The sequence below is a fragment of the Toxorhynchites rutilus genome, chromosome 1, assembly GCF_029784135.1.
Source record: "Toxorhynchites rutilus septentrionalis strain SRP chromosome 1, ASM2978413v1, whole genome shotgun sequence".
Lineage (NCBI taxonomy): Eukaryota > Metazoa > Arthropoda > Insecta > Diptera > Culicidae > Toxorhynchites > Toxorhynchites rutilus.
The window spans coordinates 179,618,879-179,635,057 of record NC_073744.1 but is presented as its reverse complement, the minus strand read 5'-3'; the positions used below and the strand labels follow the sequence as shown (position 1 = coordinate 179,635,057).

General features: G+C 40.6%; 1 protein-coding gene across 2 annotated transcripts; it reads left to right on the top strand.

Annotated features, from left to right (window-relative positions):
* Window positions 1–207: 207 nt before the first annotated feature.
* Window positions 208–13,733, top strand: LOC129763044 (leucine-rich repeat-containing protein 15-like). 2 transcript variants are annotated; one of them, XM_055761783.1, is made up of 4 exons: window positions 208–599; window positions 11,948–12,770; window positions 12,829–12,998; window positions 13,058–13,733. In XM_055761783.1, the coding sequence occupies exons 1-4, from the start codon at window positions 582–584 to the stop codon at window positions 13,586–13,588; spliced, it is 1,542 nt and encodes a 513-aa protein (XP_055617758.1). In that variant the 5' UTR covers window positions 208–581; the 3' UTR covers window positions 13,589–13,733. The 2 variants fall into 2 exon arrangements, with proteins under 2 accessions (XP_055617758.1, XP_055617747.1); XM_055761772.1 differs by lacking the exon at window positions 208–599 and adding an exon at window positions 8,741–8,948.
* Window positions 13,734–16,179: the final 2,446 nt, after the last annotated feature.

The following is a 16,179-nucleotide window of genomic DNA, read 5'->3' as shown; positions in this document are numbered from 1 at the left end:
ATATTATGCTATGGAACCAAACATTTTACTACAACTAAATCAGGTAAATTCTTCAGCGTCAGCTCGGTTCATTATCAACAGAAAACAATATTAAGCCTTCCGGAAACAACCACCCTAGACAATAAGAAACAAGCCGCAGGCAATCGCACACCACATTTGTGTGTACGAAACTACTCTCGCGTGTTCACTTCGTTCGGATTCGATTATTGCTCTTAGTTCTCGACGGAAGACTTCCCAGTAAACACTACGCTCAGGCGTTCTCGGACTCCGGACGGTTTATTTACCTTCATCTTACAATTGTTATTGTTATTGTTGAATACGCACGAAGAGGACATCACGTTTTGGTGCGCCGAAGAGGTTCCAAATACAATGTCGACAATGCAAACCGACGGTGTGACACAATAATTCCAATTCATATTTTGTTTAAAGTGATTCTATTACGCCGGAAAAGAACAGGTTGTGTGTGGCAGAGGTCACCGGGGTTTGCTTCTGAAAGCTTCCCCTCCCCTAGAAGATGATGACGGCGACGACGACGCAAGTGGATATAAATACGATCGTAACAGCATCAGTTAAACGCCGCGATGACGTACATTTTGAAGGTATGTTATTATCAAAAGTCTATGCGAAAGATTCATTGCTCGGTTATTGGGTGCCAGCCGTGTGACTCACGCGCGTATGCGCGCAATTGTTTTCACAGAGCATAAAAATTTTCTTTGTGTCACACACCGAAGAAACGCGGTCTTCCCTTATTTGTGCTTCCGCGCATGCATCGGCTCCCGATTGTTTGTAAATAATGTGTCCAACGTGTGCAGAGTAGAGTTGCTTGAGTGCGCGCGCGCGCGATTGGAAAACGATCGAAGGAGTCTGTTTACCCAGCTCACTTGTTATTCGACCGCATTTGAAGCCTATTATCAAGTCGAAGAGTCGGCGTCTGGAAGGGGCGAGGCCAGTTGTCAAACATAACAATGAAGGTTGACTCATTGTTTTTATTGCTTTGAGTTTTGTAATAAGCTTGTCGTCAATTTGACTTCATTCTGGGGTGCAATGGTCGGTGTTAAGTCAGACCGGACCATGTGACATTTTTTAAGATTTCGAGTTCGTTAGAACTTGAAGTTTAGTGCTATAGACGAATTTCATTCCAATTCGTCTTAGGAGTTGGTAGCACCATCTCAGATAGTGGTGAAACGTTGTGGGTGTAAAGACATGAGTCATATGAGCAACTTTGCATACTTGAAATATTCGAAAAACAATTAGACTACTTTTTGGAAAAAGCCAAATTTTTTTTCTTATTTTTTTACGAAAATTTTGATACTATGATACCTACAAAATTCTTGTCAAAGGATGAAATGTAGGAAATTGTTTAAATTTTCACAAAAAATTACCAAAAAAATTTTGGGAGAAAATTTCGCTCGCAAAAAAGTTACGTTACTTTCTGTGTATTAGAGATAGGAAATTGCATTACGTAGGGGGGGGGGAGGTGGTCCAAAATCCGGATTTTTAGCGTTACGTAATTTGTGCACGACGCCTTATTAAAATGTGAGCTTTTGACGAAGACGTCAATTTTGTATCTTTTATAATTTTTGGAATATAAGTCATTTTTGTCTGAAGACTCCTGAAAAAAATAATGTTTCGCTCGTAACATTTTTGTGTGTAAATTCTCACGTTTGAAACGTTCTTAACATGTTTCTAAATAGAGAAGCAGAGCATGTAAATTGCAATAATTTATACATAAACATGTTACAAATTAAACATAGTATTTTTTCAAAGATAAAAATGAAAAAGTTGTTGTTCGAAAAACTTTTTCCATATAAATGATTTTTCGAAAAAAAGTTGAAAAACTCAAAATTTAAAAAAAAAACCTACAAAAAATCTACCAGACCTACAAAATTTTAGTCAAACAATGGAATGTAGGAAATTAATTTGGTTTTCATTAAAAATTATCAAAGATTTTTTTGGAGAAACATTTTTTTTCTCGAAAACATGCGGAAAAAATAGATATAAATAGCCCTTAAAATTTTCAACAAGTTTTCCATACATCGGACGATGGGCACATTTACATAGGAAAAGTTTTTCGAACAACAACTTTTTCACGTTTTTTTTTTTTGAAAAAATGCTATTAGTGTTCAATTCGTTCCTTTTTTATATATATATTATCTCATTTTAAATGCTCTGCTAACTTTTCTCTATTTAGAAACATGTCAAGAACATGTCAAACGTGAGGTTTTACACACTAAAATGTTACGAGCAAAACATTATTTTTGACGTAGAACTACGTCCTTCATTAAGGGTGCCAAATCAGAAAACAGGTCACGTTTTTATGAAATAAAGTTAACGCTAATAACTATTTTTGCCGCGAACGGTTTTTGGCGATTTACATACTAGACGAATCGGAAATTCCGTAAGATTTGTTTAATATGCCATACATTAGAATCCCCTGGTTAGCAAATGGTTAAAATTCATGAAAACTTTAAGTGTTTCTATTTTCCCATAAATTTTTTCTGTCCATTTGTGTGCTGCCCCGAACACAGCTGTCAATAACGAGCAACTTATCGACGACCAACGAAGGGGAAATCGTAGGAGTTAAAGTCTCCGTGAACAAAGGAAAAGTAGAAGAATACAGGTAAACTTCGATATAACGTACATTTCACTTTCAAAATTGTACGTTGTATCGAATTGTACGTTATATCGAAACATAATAAAGTTCTCACAAACGTAGTCTATAATACATTATTGTGTTGCTGTTTTAGTAAAGTTAATGATTAACTTCAATCAGAAGACGAAGCCAGCCTTTCTCATGATGTTTTCCTTCGTACTGTTGATTAAAGCTTGATTCATTTAGAATCCGGAATCACAGAACCAGCTGTATTTCGGGATTTATTGAAGGTACACAACTTGTTTTAGCATCACAATACGGGTAATTCATTGTTCTATCAGAAAAAAAATATTGAAAAAAATTTTCCTTTACACTTTGGAAATGTGTACGTTATATCGAGGTAAAATGTACGTTATATCGAGTGACGTTATATCGAGGGTACGTTACGTTATATCGAAGTTTCCCTGTACTTGCCTAGAGTATAAACAGTGTATCTCGCTGAGGCAAACTTTCATTCGGCATCGGACTGTTGAGCAATCCAGTTCAATTTGTTTTCGCTGCGCTAATGATGCACGCGATGTTGGTGCAGTGAAAAGCGCTCGCACTGAACCGAGCCTTCGCGAGTGTGACACCGCATCGCACAACAGCGAAGTAGGCGAATTCGGCGCGTCGGTCGAAAGTATAAACGCCTTTACCCAGGCAGCAACCAAAATCAAGTTCCCTCCGCTGGTGGTGAAGGCGGTCGCTCTTGACAAACTCATTTAGCGTATTCGCATTGATGGGTGTTACAGCAGAGTACAAGCTGTGTGGCATAATTCAGTTTTTTTTCAAGCAGTAAACATTGTTTGTTTTCCGTCATCATAAGGGCTTCATTGGTGCCTTTGAGAATGCATCAATGCATTAAACTGATGTTATGACGAATCAGGCGTTAAGATAGTGCGCCAAAAAATTATTTGGAGAATATCAAGTATTTTGAATGTCTTACAGGAATGTTATAAGTTATTTGGGTTCGCGTGCCAGTCGCAAAACTGCCTTCAACTAGGATTGCAATTGCGCTAATCTCGAATGAACGAACAATGAAGTAATGCTTCTCTTTTCGAGGTGATGGTGGTTAACAGATAGAGTTCATTTCATTTATTGAGTCACCAAGGAAGTAAATGTCGTTCTGGAATTTTGTATGTGATTTGGTTTCGCTTGACAGTAGCATTACAGTCTCCACTAAGGATGACAGCGGCGCTGGTCTCTAACGATGCCTAGAGGTGCGATTCCTTCGAGGCAATACTAAATAACATATAGCATGATATTTGATGCTTGCAAGTGTTGTCATTGTTGTTGTTTACTAAGCAGTTGTTTCTAAAATTTCACAGCATTATAGAATAATATCCGAAGGTATAAACAAGCGACTTATATAAAATAACAGCGTAGTTCTACGTCAACAATGCGGTCGTATCTTGGGCACAACCTCCTATAATTTTTTTTCAGAAGTCTTTATACAAAAATGACTTATATTCCAAAAGCAATAAAAAAAAGTTACAGGAGGGTAGTGTCCGAGACACTACCCAATAGCTGACGTAGAATTCCGTTGGCTATGTTGATTTAGGATACTTTTGAAGAGTTACATCGTTAAACTCTTTGATAACGATTTAATGGCCCTGAAAAGGGCTGTTTTGTTTGGTTGTTGGGTATTGTTTGTTCACTCCACCAGTGTTTACCGAGTGATGATGACAGAAGGATGGTAAACAGTCATTGGATGGCGCGTTTCAGATAAAAGATACTGAAGTGGGACGAGATATGATGAAAACCGCCCTCTGTGATCCTAAACGAGATGCCTCCTATGATATGTATGGATGAAATAAAGAAAAAAAACTCACCAATGTAATATAAGATAATTAGCAATACCGAACACAATTATTAATTCTTCTCATCAGTGAAAAACTGTTACTTTAATATAGAGAAAGCATATTTGAAATAGAAAAGGTAATTTTCTTTGATAACTTTTACTTTCTGAGTATTTATTTAACCCAATGCGAATTTTAATAGGACTAACAAGACCTAATTCTATATGTAAAGCATATATATATATAAACTTTCCTGAGGTGAAAATGAACACAACAAAACAGACAGCTTCAACCAAACGATCCGTTCTCGAACGGGAACAAACCTTGGTTTTTATTTATGAAAATCGAAATAAATCGTTTCATATATGAAGTCATTTTTAACACAACTGCTACCATATACAATTTTACACTTACACTTGTGCCAAATTTTTCACAATACACGATCGGTCATTGATATGAAATTTCACGAGGTAACCAACATTAAAGTTCCAAATTTAAATTGTATTTGCTAGATTTAATCGTATCACTCACATTATATTTGCAATGCCGATTTCCCCCAGGCAGCTTGGTTTTGATGTCTCTGTTAGAGAAATTCAGTAGGAACAAAAGCTCCCCATACTTTCATGTATTTGCAAGGCCGATTTTCCCCAGACAGCTTGGTTTTGATGTCTCTGTTAGGGAACCGCCGCATGTGTCGTCAACTTCGACCAATTAGGAGTGGGTATTTCAGTTAGGATAGGAGTTGAGATTTTTCAATTGTTCGATAGTTAGTTTCATGACATATATTATTTTCTTCAATATAAAAAATTGTTATGGAGTGCCGAAATCGATTGACGCAAAAATTTCATCATTCCATCATGAAATGACTGAGCAATAAGCGTTTGAAATTGGACAATTTTCACGATGTGCTCGATTTACGATTTTCAATTTGTACCCCAATATGTTCCCGAAAGACGTAATCCTACGTCAAAAGGAAGTTGATAACTTCGACAAAAGTTTATATTTTAACAAGATCTAAAACTTTGTCGAATACACTATATCGCTATCTTGACTTTAAACAAAATTAGGATAAGTTATATATTTTTTTAAAGAAAACATAAAAAAGTTGTTGTTAGAAAAACTTTTTCCCTGTAAAAGTGCCCATCTTCCGATGTATGGAAGACTTGCTGTAAATTTTAAAGGCTATTCATATATATATTTTTGAAAATTTTGAAAAAATACGTTTTTGAGAAAATTAAATTTTAATTTTTAAAATAACTTTTTTTTTCAACGAATTTTTTTTCCAAAAATTTTTTGGTATTTTTTTGTAAAAATTTAAATAATTTCCTATATTTCATTCTTTGACATGAATTTTGTAGGTATCATAGTTTTTGAGTTATAATTTTTTGTAAAAAATGATGAAAATAAATTTGGCTTTTTTCCAAAAAATAGTCTAATTTTTTTTCGAATATTTCAAGTATGCAAAGTTGCTTAAATGATCCATGTCTTTACACTCACAACGTTTCACTACTATCTGAGATGGTGCTGCCAACTCCTAAGACGAGTTGACATGTAGTATTGGATATAATGATGAAGTGTTCGAATTGAAAAAGTCGTCCGAATTCAGAAGCATTACGATACCATACTAATCATTGAATCCGGAAATTTAATTGAACTCCTTCTGAATTGGGTTGACATTTCATATATCGTACGAATATGACAATAATCTATGATCATTTTGACGTAGGACTACGTTTTTCATTTCTATACCGGGGTGTAAAATCAAAGTTTCGAAAACGAAAGCGTTACGCCGGAGACCGAGATTTTGAGCGTTAATAGCTCCTAAACAACTGAACGAAATGGTATGATAAACACTTCATTCGAAAGATAAAATGTCTACGCGTTATATACTTGTTACTTTTTGATCCAAAAACTTGTTTCAATAGTCTTAAAATTGCTTTCAAAACAGGCTATTGAAATCACCAATCGGTATATAAGCGAGCGGCGCTCGGAAATCCACTCAGTTCTAATTGAACAGCGATTGGAGCATGTTGTCGCTGTTGCGGTGAAGTTCTTTATTTAACATGAAAGCGCGGATGAACGGTGTCACCAAGAGCCTGTTTGTGCACCCTAGGCTAGAAGGGAATCTATCAGGAGGAGAGTGATGCCACAAACGGTTCCCTGGGAAGACATCGCTACACACACATACACGCGTGGCTATTAACAGGTGGTTATCGAGTTGGCATTAACCACTGGTGGGCTTCCAGTATCGAGGAAAATGTGGAAATATCTAATCATTGCTGGAAAATAATCTGCCAGTTCCTTTGGGAATTTTCAAAATATATTCATGTGAAAGAGTTTAATTGAATGTTTTCTATCCATGTAACACTGTGACCAAATATGTTTCAATCAAGTGCTATTAACAGGTGGTTATCGAGTTGGCATTAACCACTGGTGGGCTTCCAGTATCGAGGAAAATGTGGAAATATCTAATCATTGCTGGAAAATAATCTGCCAGTTCCTTTGGGAATTTTCAAAATATATTCATGTTAAAGAGTTTATTTGAATGTTTTCTTTCCATGTAACACTGTGATCAAATACATTTGGTTTTGTGGTTTTTCAATCAATCGCAATTAACAGGATAGCTTCAGAAGATTATTCTTCCCCATCAGTAGGATATTTCCGTATCCAATATTGTATGCGCCCGCAATCGATTATTGCTCAGTCGCCGAAAGTTCCGAGCTCAGAGAGTTCATTCCCCTCTAGTTTGCCTTCCAAACTGCCATCGTAAACCACGCCTTCTCTCGATTCAATCACACACAAAAAGCATACTTAAGCGATATTCTGGTGGTGAGACGCATTCATTTTTCGTGAGGACATCGACAAGACAACATCGAGATCTGCCCTGAAACGCGAGCAGTTTGTTTGAAACTGTGAGGGAGCACAGAGAAGCCGATCCTTCAGGAGAAGAGAAGGTGACCATCGAAGCAGCCGCTACACACACACTTACACGCACGGAATTCTTTCCGTTTGGATGCCATTCAGCATCGAGAAAGATCCGGAAAATAATCTGCCAGTTCCTCTGGGAATTTAAAATTACATTCTTGTGAAAGAGTTTATTTGAATGTTTTCTATCCATGTAACACTGTGACCAAATACATTTGGTTTTGTGATTTTTTAATCAATCGCAATTAACAGGATAGCTTCTGAAGATTATTCTTCCCCATCAGTAGGATATTTTCGTATCCAATATTGGATGCATAAAACCTTGTACCTCCAACGTAACGCTCTCATTTTCGAAGTCCCCCAAATATTCATTTATTCATTCATTCAGAATGGATTCAGATTCAACTTCAAACAAAGGATCACTGAATCAACGATAGTCCTACGTCACCATTGCGGTTATACCATAGATATAACCCACTTTCTGTTTTTTGAGAAATGAAAACCATCTTTCTGAAAACAGATAGCATATATTTTCACTCTCATGTGACACCATGATTTTATCTAAATATAATATTTTCAAGGCATATTTTCCAGTTAGAAACGAGTGAAAGAAGATCTACATTGCGGCTTACGAATTTAATTTTGTATCACTGTAGGTTCGTACTTTGGAGGAAACAAACCGCATCTTTTCACTTATTTTAAAAAGTCTAATTTTGTAAGACAGGAAGTTCAAAACATACAAATTTATATAAACTGAATAACAGCTAGACCTACTTAATGTATATTTGCAGGGCAGTTTTACAAAATTTTGCAATTCACTCTCCAGCTATGTTATGGTAGGAGTTTAGTGTTTAAATATAGTAGACTATGGTTATTACTTCCGTATGCGATAGCTCTTCACAGCGCTAGCTCAAGAAAACAAAGATTTTAGGTCACATCTAGATGACCATCTCCAGGTTTATCACAGACCCGGGTACGAGTACAGCATTTTATTTACTTCAGTTAATAAAACAATTATTACACCCATGTTCAGAGCCTACACAGTGCCACACTGGTTGACTGCTCTCAGTGTATCATTTATACACACGTCCACTGCATTAGAACTTTTATCATCCCATTTGTGTTCACCGTACCTGCCCGCGCGGTGATAACAAGCCGCGGGCAGCACTCACACGCGCACCACCCACCACCCCGTGTGCGCCGTGTTGCTGCTGCTGCTGCCGCTGATGAAGGTTTACTGCTCTTGTTTGCACAGACTACAGGCCGCGTGTTTGTATGCTAGACCGCGCTGCGTTAGCTGGTTGTGCGCTGATAAGCTGACAATTCACCGCGATAACGATAGCGAAGGAGAATCACATCGATCGCAGCGCAGCGATACGCCGTGGGCTTCTACCCCATTACAGTCGTGGGCAGTTTCGGGACTCGAACGTGTCGGCTTCTCTCCGAATCGAGTCGGTCTGTGGAATACCTATAGATATACGGAATTATTCACGGAAAATAACAACCAACATGTTTTGCTGATCTTCTGTTGAAAGTCATTGTTTTGTGCCGGAATAGTAGATTATATCATGCGGATAAAGGTGATTCAAAAGGTAGGCAGGGATACATTTTTCGGTCAGCGTACGACGATTCAGACAAATCTCCATAGTCCTAAAACTAGGAATGATTCATGTTAGGGTATATCTACAGTGAAAGGTAGCTGTGTGTTCAATATCGTCAAGTCAATTTAGTATCATGGTTTGACAAATAATGTTTTTTTCTGGGAATATTGTTATCATTTACATATTTTCGTCAATTTGTTGTTTGTTATACGTTTTGTTCCATACCAAAAGTTCACTCAGCTGTTCCAGGTTACCTATGGATGATTTGTGTCCTATAGCCTAACTGAAGGTCGAACTTTGCTGATCTTCCTTCCTTAGTTACTGAAGAGCACACAATACTGGTATTGTATCTGTGTCATACAAAGGCTTGGCCTCAAAAGTTCGGTCCTCCAAGTCATCGTTTTAGTGGGTCTTGTAGCCAGTATATGAGAGTCCATAACAGCCTGCTATACTTGTCCGGCTTCACGCTGCTTTCAATGTTTTGCAAAATGCGTTCCTACATAAACAGGGCGTTTTCAAAATAACGGATGCAAGTGCTGCCGTCTATTGGTGATCGGACACAAGTTTGTTAGGTTGTGAGTTGTAAGGATGTTCCAACGGTAGAAGTCGAGTCACTTTGAGATTATTGATACCAAAATGAACAATGAACAAAGCGACAACAATACAACTTTGTTGATGAAATGATGATACCATTCATTTGTTCGTGAGATAAGGTGGAACTGCCCGTTCTGTGCTGTTCACCGAATGTTCTTCTTCTAGAGCATCAAAACCCACATCTATCGCGGTGGCCTTTTTCGCAACTGACACACTAACGTTTGCATGAAAAAATGGACTTTTTTCGGATGGTGATAAAAAAACTAAGACAGATAACTGAGTTTGGTAAATTTCCCATGGAAGATAATTATATTGCGAGCGGCCTTCCAGCAGTTAACCGGACCATTCGGCATGGCGGACGAAAACATGCGTGTAGGTATGTTTTTGAGTTCTTTCGTTTTGTTTATCAATTCCTTCTCATCGATATTCAGCCGCTCCATCTCCTCTAACGATCGCTTCGAGTAGTGGGCCGACGCCAGATCCGGCCACAACACCGCGTCTTCACCCTTATGCTATTATTATGGATGCTGTCTGTCAATCTTGCAACATTCCGCTCCGTTCCTCCTTATTCCGTTTTCCTGTACACCACCGAAGCTTGTGAGTCCTCTTCAAGCATCGTCCATGCTTCGTGCCCATAGAAAATAACCGGTCGAATTAGGGATTTTACATGGTACACTTCTTACGGGGCCGGAGTTTGTTGAACCTCGAGGATTTGCGGAGCCCGTAGTAGGCACAACTTCTATTGACTATGCGTCTTAGATTTTCTAGCCTGTTGATGTCAGTTGTTATCAACGAGCCAAGGTAGACAAATTCCTCTACCACCTCGAGCTCGTCGCCGTCGATCACAACACTACTACCAAGAAAAACTCTGTTGCGGTCAGTCCCTCCTGCTAGCATGTATTTAGTTTTAGACGCATTGATCCCAAGCCCAATCAGCCCTGCTTCGTGTTTCGGTCGGGTATACAAGTCGGCTATTGTTGCATTCGTTCTTCCGATTATGTTCACGACGTCGGCGAAGCAGATAAACTGATTAGACTTGTTGAAAATCGTGCCCCTCATGTTGAAGCCCGCTCACCGCATAACACCTTCCAGCGCCACGTTGAAGAGCAGACAGGAGAGTCCATCGCTTTGTCGACGTCCCCTGCGAGTCTCAAATGATTCCGACAGCTCACCTGCGATCCGCACACCGTTTATCGTTGCCTGAATCAGTCTTGTCAGTTTTCGGAGAGAGCCGTGTTCGTCCATGATCCTCCATAGCTATCGTCGGTCGTTTGTATCATATGCGGCCTTGAAGTTAACGAAGATGAGGTACGTAGGGACCTGATACTCGCGGCACTTTTGGAGGATCTGCCGCAGTGTAAAAATCTGGTCCGTCGTCGAGCAACCCGGCATGAATCCGGCCTGATAACTTCCCACAAATCTACTTTCTATTGGCGATAGACGGCGAAAGAGGATCTGAGACAGAATTTTGTAGGTATCATTCAGGATTTTAAGGGCACGATAATTGCCACAATCCAACTTGTCACCTTTTTTATAGATGGGGCGGATTACCCCGTCCTTCCACTCCTCCGATAGTTGTTCTGTGTCTCAGATTCTGTCTGTCAACCGGTGCATACACTCTACAAGTTTCTCTGGACCTCTCTTGAAGAGCTCCGCCACAAGCCATCCTTACCAGCTGCTTTGTGGTTCTTTAGCTGATTAATGGCCTTCTTAACTTCACCCATCGTCGGGGGTGGTACGTCATCGTTGTTCGCTGCACCAGTGTAGTCTTCTTCAACGCCGTCATGGTCTTCTGTCTGTGCACTGTTCAGGTGTTCATCCTCAATCTGCACATTCTTTCATTGATCAGCCACCAGTCAATCACCCGTTTCTGCATTTCCCCCATCACGATGAAAGCTGTACCCAGCTCGTTTGTGTTGCCGCAGCTCTGGTAGATGGTATACCCACCTTGCAACGATCGCACCATCGAATCTTTCCAGAAGAAATTGGACAAGATTTGGTTAATTTCGGTTAAGTATGAAAAAACTTACGCATGCTTGAAGGTGTCGCAATAATGATCGACTCACCCTTTAGATGATGTTGGTGGCTGATCTGATCTTCTCAAGGATCCATTTTGCCTTTAATGGTTCGACCAAAACGCTGATTATTCAGTTTTCGTTCAATCTTCAGCTTGTTGTGCTTCTGTTCATTCTTCAGCTTTTATACTGCTATTGTTATATTTTTCATTCGATTTCTACGATTAGCTGAAGAACTAGGAGATCACAGTGTCAGGGCTCCACATCAACAAAGCAAGGGCAGGAAATGCTAAAGCCCATTTTGAATTCATCCACCGGAACGGGATGCTTGGTGAATTGAAAATCGCCAAATATTCAATGTTTTTTTTCTCCCCATTACAGACCACACTTCTCCTCTCACTGCTCACGACACTAGCGCCACTCTGCTATGGCCGGGAGCCGGGAGCAGCCGAGTACGAACCCATCGAGGGTATTTGCGGCCGATGTGCGTGTGTAGTCCATCGCAACGATACCCGCTACTCGCTGCTGGATTGCTCCACGCGAAACCTCACCCACATGCTAGCCAGTTGGCCAGAGCTCTTTGGCAGTAACGAACGAACCGAACAGGAGATCGTTTTTTCCCTCTCAGGAAACAACATCCACTCGCTGCAGCAGCTCCCAGCGACGAACGCATCGCTAGCGTTCAGCTGTCGGCACTGTAATCTGACGGCGCTGGCTAGTGGACTGTTCCTGGATGCACCCAACATCATCCGGTTGGATCTGAGCTGGAACCAACTGACGGGGGATGTTCTCCGGCCGGATGTCTTCAGGGGGATCTACACGGAGCGGGAGTACGAATCGATCGCACTTGACGAGCTTGATTTGGGGAATAATTTGATCGAGAATCTAGATGGGGCACTGTTCGAACATATGGTCCATCTGAGGCGACTCTCGCTGACCCGGAATCCAATTGGGGAGATCACAGAGGATACGGCGCTGGCACTCGGATCCATCAGTCGGCTGGAGCATTTGGATTTGTCGCACACGGAGTTGGCTGATATTCCCCATGGGATTTTTGAAAGAATCAGCGGCCTCAAGGAGCTCCTGGTTCAGGGTAATCGGTTTACAACGGTGCCCAGCGCGATTGCGCTGCTCAAACCAACGCTGGCTTTGCTGAATGTAGGGGAGAATCCGATTCAAATGTTGATAGATGAGAGCTTCTTCGGTGGGAATGGGATTGAGCAGTATCAGGAGAGTGCTAATTATTTTGCTTTGTTACGCAGATTTGGATCATCTCACCCATCTGAATATCAGTGGAATGAGTAAGCTACAGGATATCGAAACAGGAACATTCGCCGGTCTCAAATCGTTGGAAGTACTGATCTGCAGTCACAATCGACAACTCCAAGAATTCGACATGAGCGATCTCAAAGGACTTATCCGTCTGCATGAGGTAACCTCCCATTCGTATCCCAATCAATGTTCTGAATAATAATTTTGCTTCCCTTCCAGCTTGACCTATCCAGTTGTGGACTGCAACATTTGCACCTGGACGAAACCATCCCTGAGCACGACGATAGCTCGGACATCGCCCACATCGAGGTGTTCCCCAAGCTCCGCTCGGTCCAGCTGGAGGACAATCCGTGGCACTGCGACTGTGAGCTGCACCAGTCTGTCGAATCAATCAAACACATCCTGGTGGACCCGGGCTTCCAGGCTCCTCTTGCCCGCTGCGAAACTCCCTACTACCTAGCGGCCGTCCCGCTGACGAGTCTCGGCGAACGTGCACTTTGCTCGGCTCCCCCAAAGCGAGTGCCCAAGATACCGATCTACGAAGCGCCAGCCTTCCTTAGACCTCGCTCGATTGTACTCTCCATCCTGTCGGTTGGAGTGGTGCTGCTGATCGGATTCGCCATCGGTTTTGCAATCGTTTGCATCAAGCGGAAGCTAAAGGCGGCCGATTTTGGGTTCACGTCTTCGCCCGTTCGATACACGACGGTGCGCGATAGCACAGCGTCAACGATTCTGCAGCAACAAGCCTGATACGGTATATTGAGGAGAAGTTCGAATTTGTCTGTTCTAGTCCGTTTCTTCTAGTGTCCTAAGTTAGGTTTTAGTCAGAGAGATATGAAAAAATATAAGATGTAGTAAAAACAGGAAGTGGGTTATATCTATGGTATAACTGCAAGGGTGACGTAGGACTATCGTTGATTTAAAGATCATTTGTTTGAAGTTGAATCTGAATCCATTCTGAATGAATGAATAAATGAATATTTGGGGGACTTCGAAAACGAAAGCGTTACGTTGGAGGCACAAGGTTTTATGCATCCAATATTGGATACAAAAAATCTTGTACTGAAGAATAAACTTCAGAAGCTTTCCTGCTAACTGCACTGCACCAATTGTATTTAGTCGCAGCATTATATGAATAGAAAACATTAAAATAAACTCTTTCGCTTGAATATAATGTTCAATTCCAAGGGGAACTGGCAGATTATTTTTCAGCAACGATTACTTCTTCCAGGTTTCTTCTCGATAACCAGCAACCGAAAAGAGTTGCGCGCGTGTATGTGTGTGTGTGGCGGCTGCTTCGATGTTTTCCCGGGGAACCGTTTTTCGATGCTGATACCCTCTTGGTTACCTTCTCTTCTCCTTCTGATCGATCGGCTTTTCTGCGCTCCCTCACAGTTAAAACAAACTGATTGCGTTTCAGGTCAGGTCAGGCCAGGTAATGAATCCCTCGCTGTCCCATCGTCCAGCACCTTCAGCTCGTTAAATTACGATGTTGCCTTGTCGATGTCCTCACGAAAAAAGAATGCGTTTCACCACCAGAATATCGCTTAATTATGCTTTTTGTGCGTGATTGCATCGAAAGAAGATGTGGTTTACGATGGCAATTTGGAAGGCAAACTACAGGGGAATCAACTCTCTGAGTGAACTTTCGGCGACTGAGCAATAATCGGTTGAAAATTATATAATTTTCGCGATGCGAAACGAAACGCGGATACAATATTAGATACGAAAATATCCTACGAAGAATAATGTTCAGAAGCTTTTCTGCAAATTACACTTGATTGAAAAATTACAAAATCAAATGTATTTGGTCGCTGTGTTATATGGTTAGAAAACATTAGAATAATCTCTTTCGTATGAATGTATTTTTCAATTCCCAGGAAACTGGCAGATTATTTTTCAGCAACGATTAGATTTTTCCAGATTTTCCTCGATACTCGAATCCCACCAGTGGTTAATGCTAACTCGATAACCACCTGTTAATAGCACTTGATTGAAAAATTCTTGGTCGCAGTGTTACATGAATAGAAAACATTAAAATAAACTCTTTCACATGAAGGTATTTTTGGCAGATTATTTTTCAGCAACGATTGAATCTTTCTGGAATTTTCTCGATGCTGAATGGCATCCAAACGAAGAGTTCCGCGCGTGTATGTGTGTGTGTGGCGGCTACTCCGATCTCTTCCCGGAGAACCGTTTGTGGCATCACTCTCCTCTTGATGGATTCCCTTCTGGCCTAAGGTGCACAAACAGGCTCTTGGTGACACCGTTCATCCGCGCTTTCATGATAAACGAAGAGCTTGTGGTGAAGCGACAACATACTCCAATCGCTGTTCAATTATAACTGAGTGGATTTCCGAGCGGCGCTCACTTATATACCGATTGGTGATTTCAATAGCCTGTTTTGAAAGCAATTTTAAGGCTATTGAAACAAGTTTTTGGATCAAAAAGCAACAAGTATATAACGCGTAGACATTTTATCTTTCGAATGAAGTGTTTATCATACCATTTCGTTCAGTTGTTTAGGAGCTATTAACGCTCAAAATCTCGGTCACCGGCGTAACGCTTTCGTTTTCGAAACTTTGATTTTACACCCCGGTATAGAAATGAAAGACGTAGTCCTACGTCAAAAAGAATTCATTTCTTTTGCACGAACTCGAAGGCTTCATTTAGCATTGTTCGATAACTTGTTAGAATATTGAAGACAGTTCCATTATGCCTCCCTGAAAAAAACCTCGTCCCTATTTGGCTGATGACTTCTTCGAAGGCTGTTATGTAACGGTCAACTGTTTCTTGGCGACTAACGTGAAGGAAGTCGACCTGTATACAACATACAGTCTTAGATTGGGTAGTCAATGGACAAGTATCCATTAAACAGTCCCAAACACTAGATTTTGATAGTTTGAAAGCTTTTGAAAGCCAAGTAACTCGAGGTCTATCTTATGATGAAATGGCTCACAAGAAGTTATTTTCTGCAATCACCAGAAGTTTTAAACTTTGCAGTTCATTCGCCTCTAATAAAGTAATCGAATCTGGATAATTATTTGTACATCTCCCGATGGAAACAAATCTTGTGCTGGTGTTACGGCACAGAATAAACAGAAGGAGAACAAAGGAATAGAATTATTGCGACAAAAACTGAAGCGGATGTAATTCCACTAGCTTCTGGCATCTGGTGACCGAGATGACGTACCAACAACCTTGGATCCTATCTATCCCAAAATTGCTGCTTATTCTTTGACTTTTCCGTGCACACCTTTTCACGATCTCCAATAGGTTCTCTAGAAGGTTCAGATCCGGTGACTGCGCTGGCCACTGGAACCACTTTTTGACGGTCTCGG

What these genes read in the sequence shown, in the direction of transcription:
- LOC129763044 (XM_055761772.1), top strand. Translation starts at nt 8,925, where the DNA reads ATGCGGATAAAGGTGATTCAAAAG. An exon ending in GGATAAAGGTGATTCAAAAG is followed by an intron (nt 8,949 to 11,947) that starts GTAGGCAGGGAT and finishes TCCCCATTACAG; the next exon opens with ACCACACTTCTCCTCTCACT. An exon ending in GACTTATCCGTCTGCATGAG is followed by an intron (nt 12,999 to 13,057) that starts GTAACCTCCCAT and finishes CTTCCCTTCCAG; the next exon opens with CTTGACCTATCCAGTTGTGG.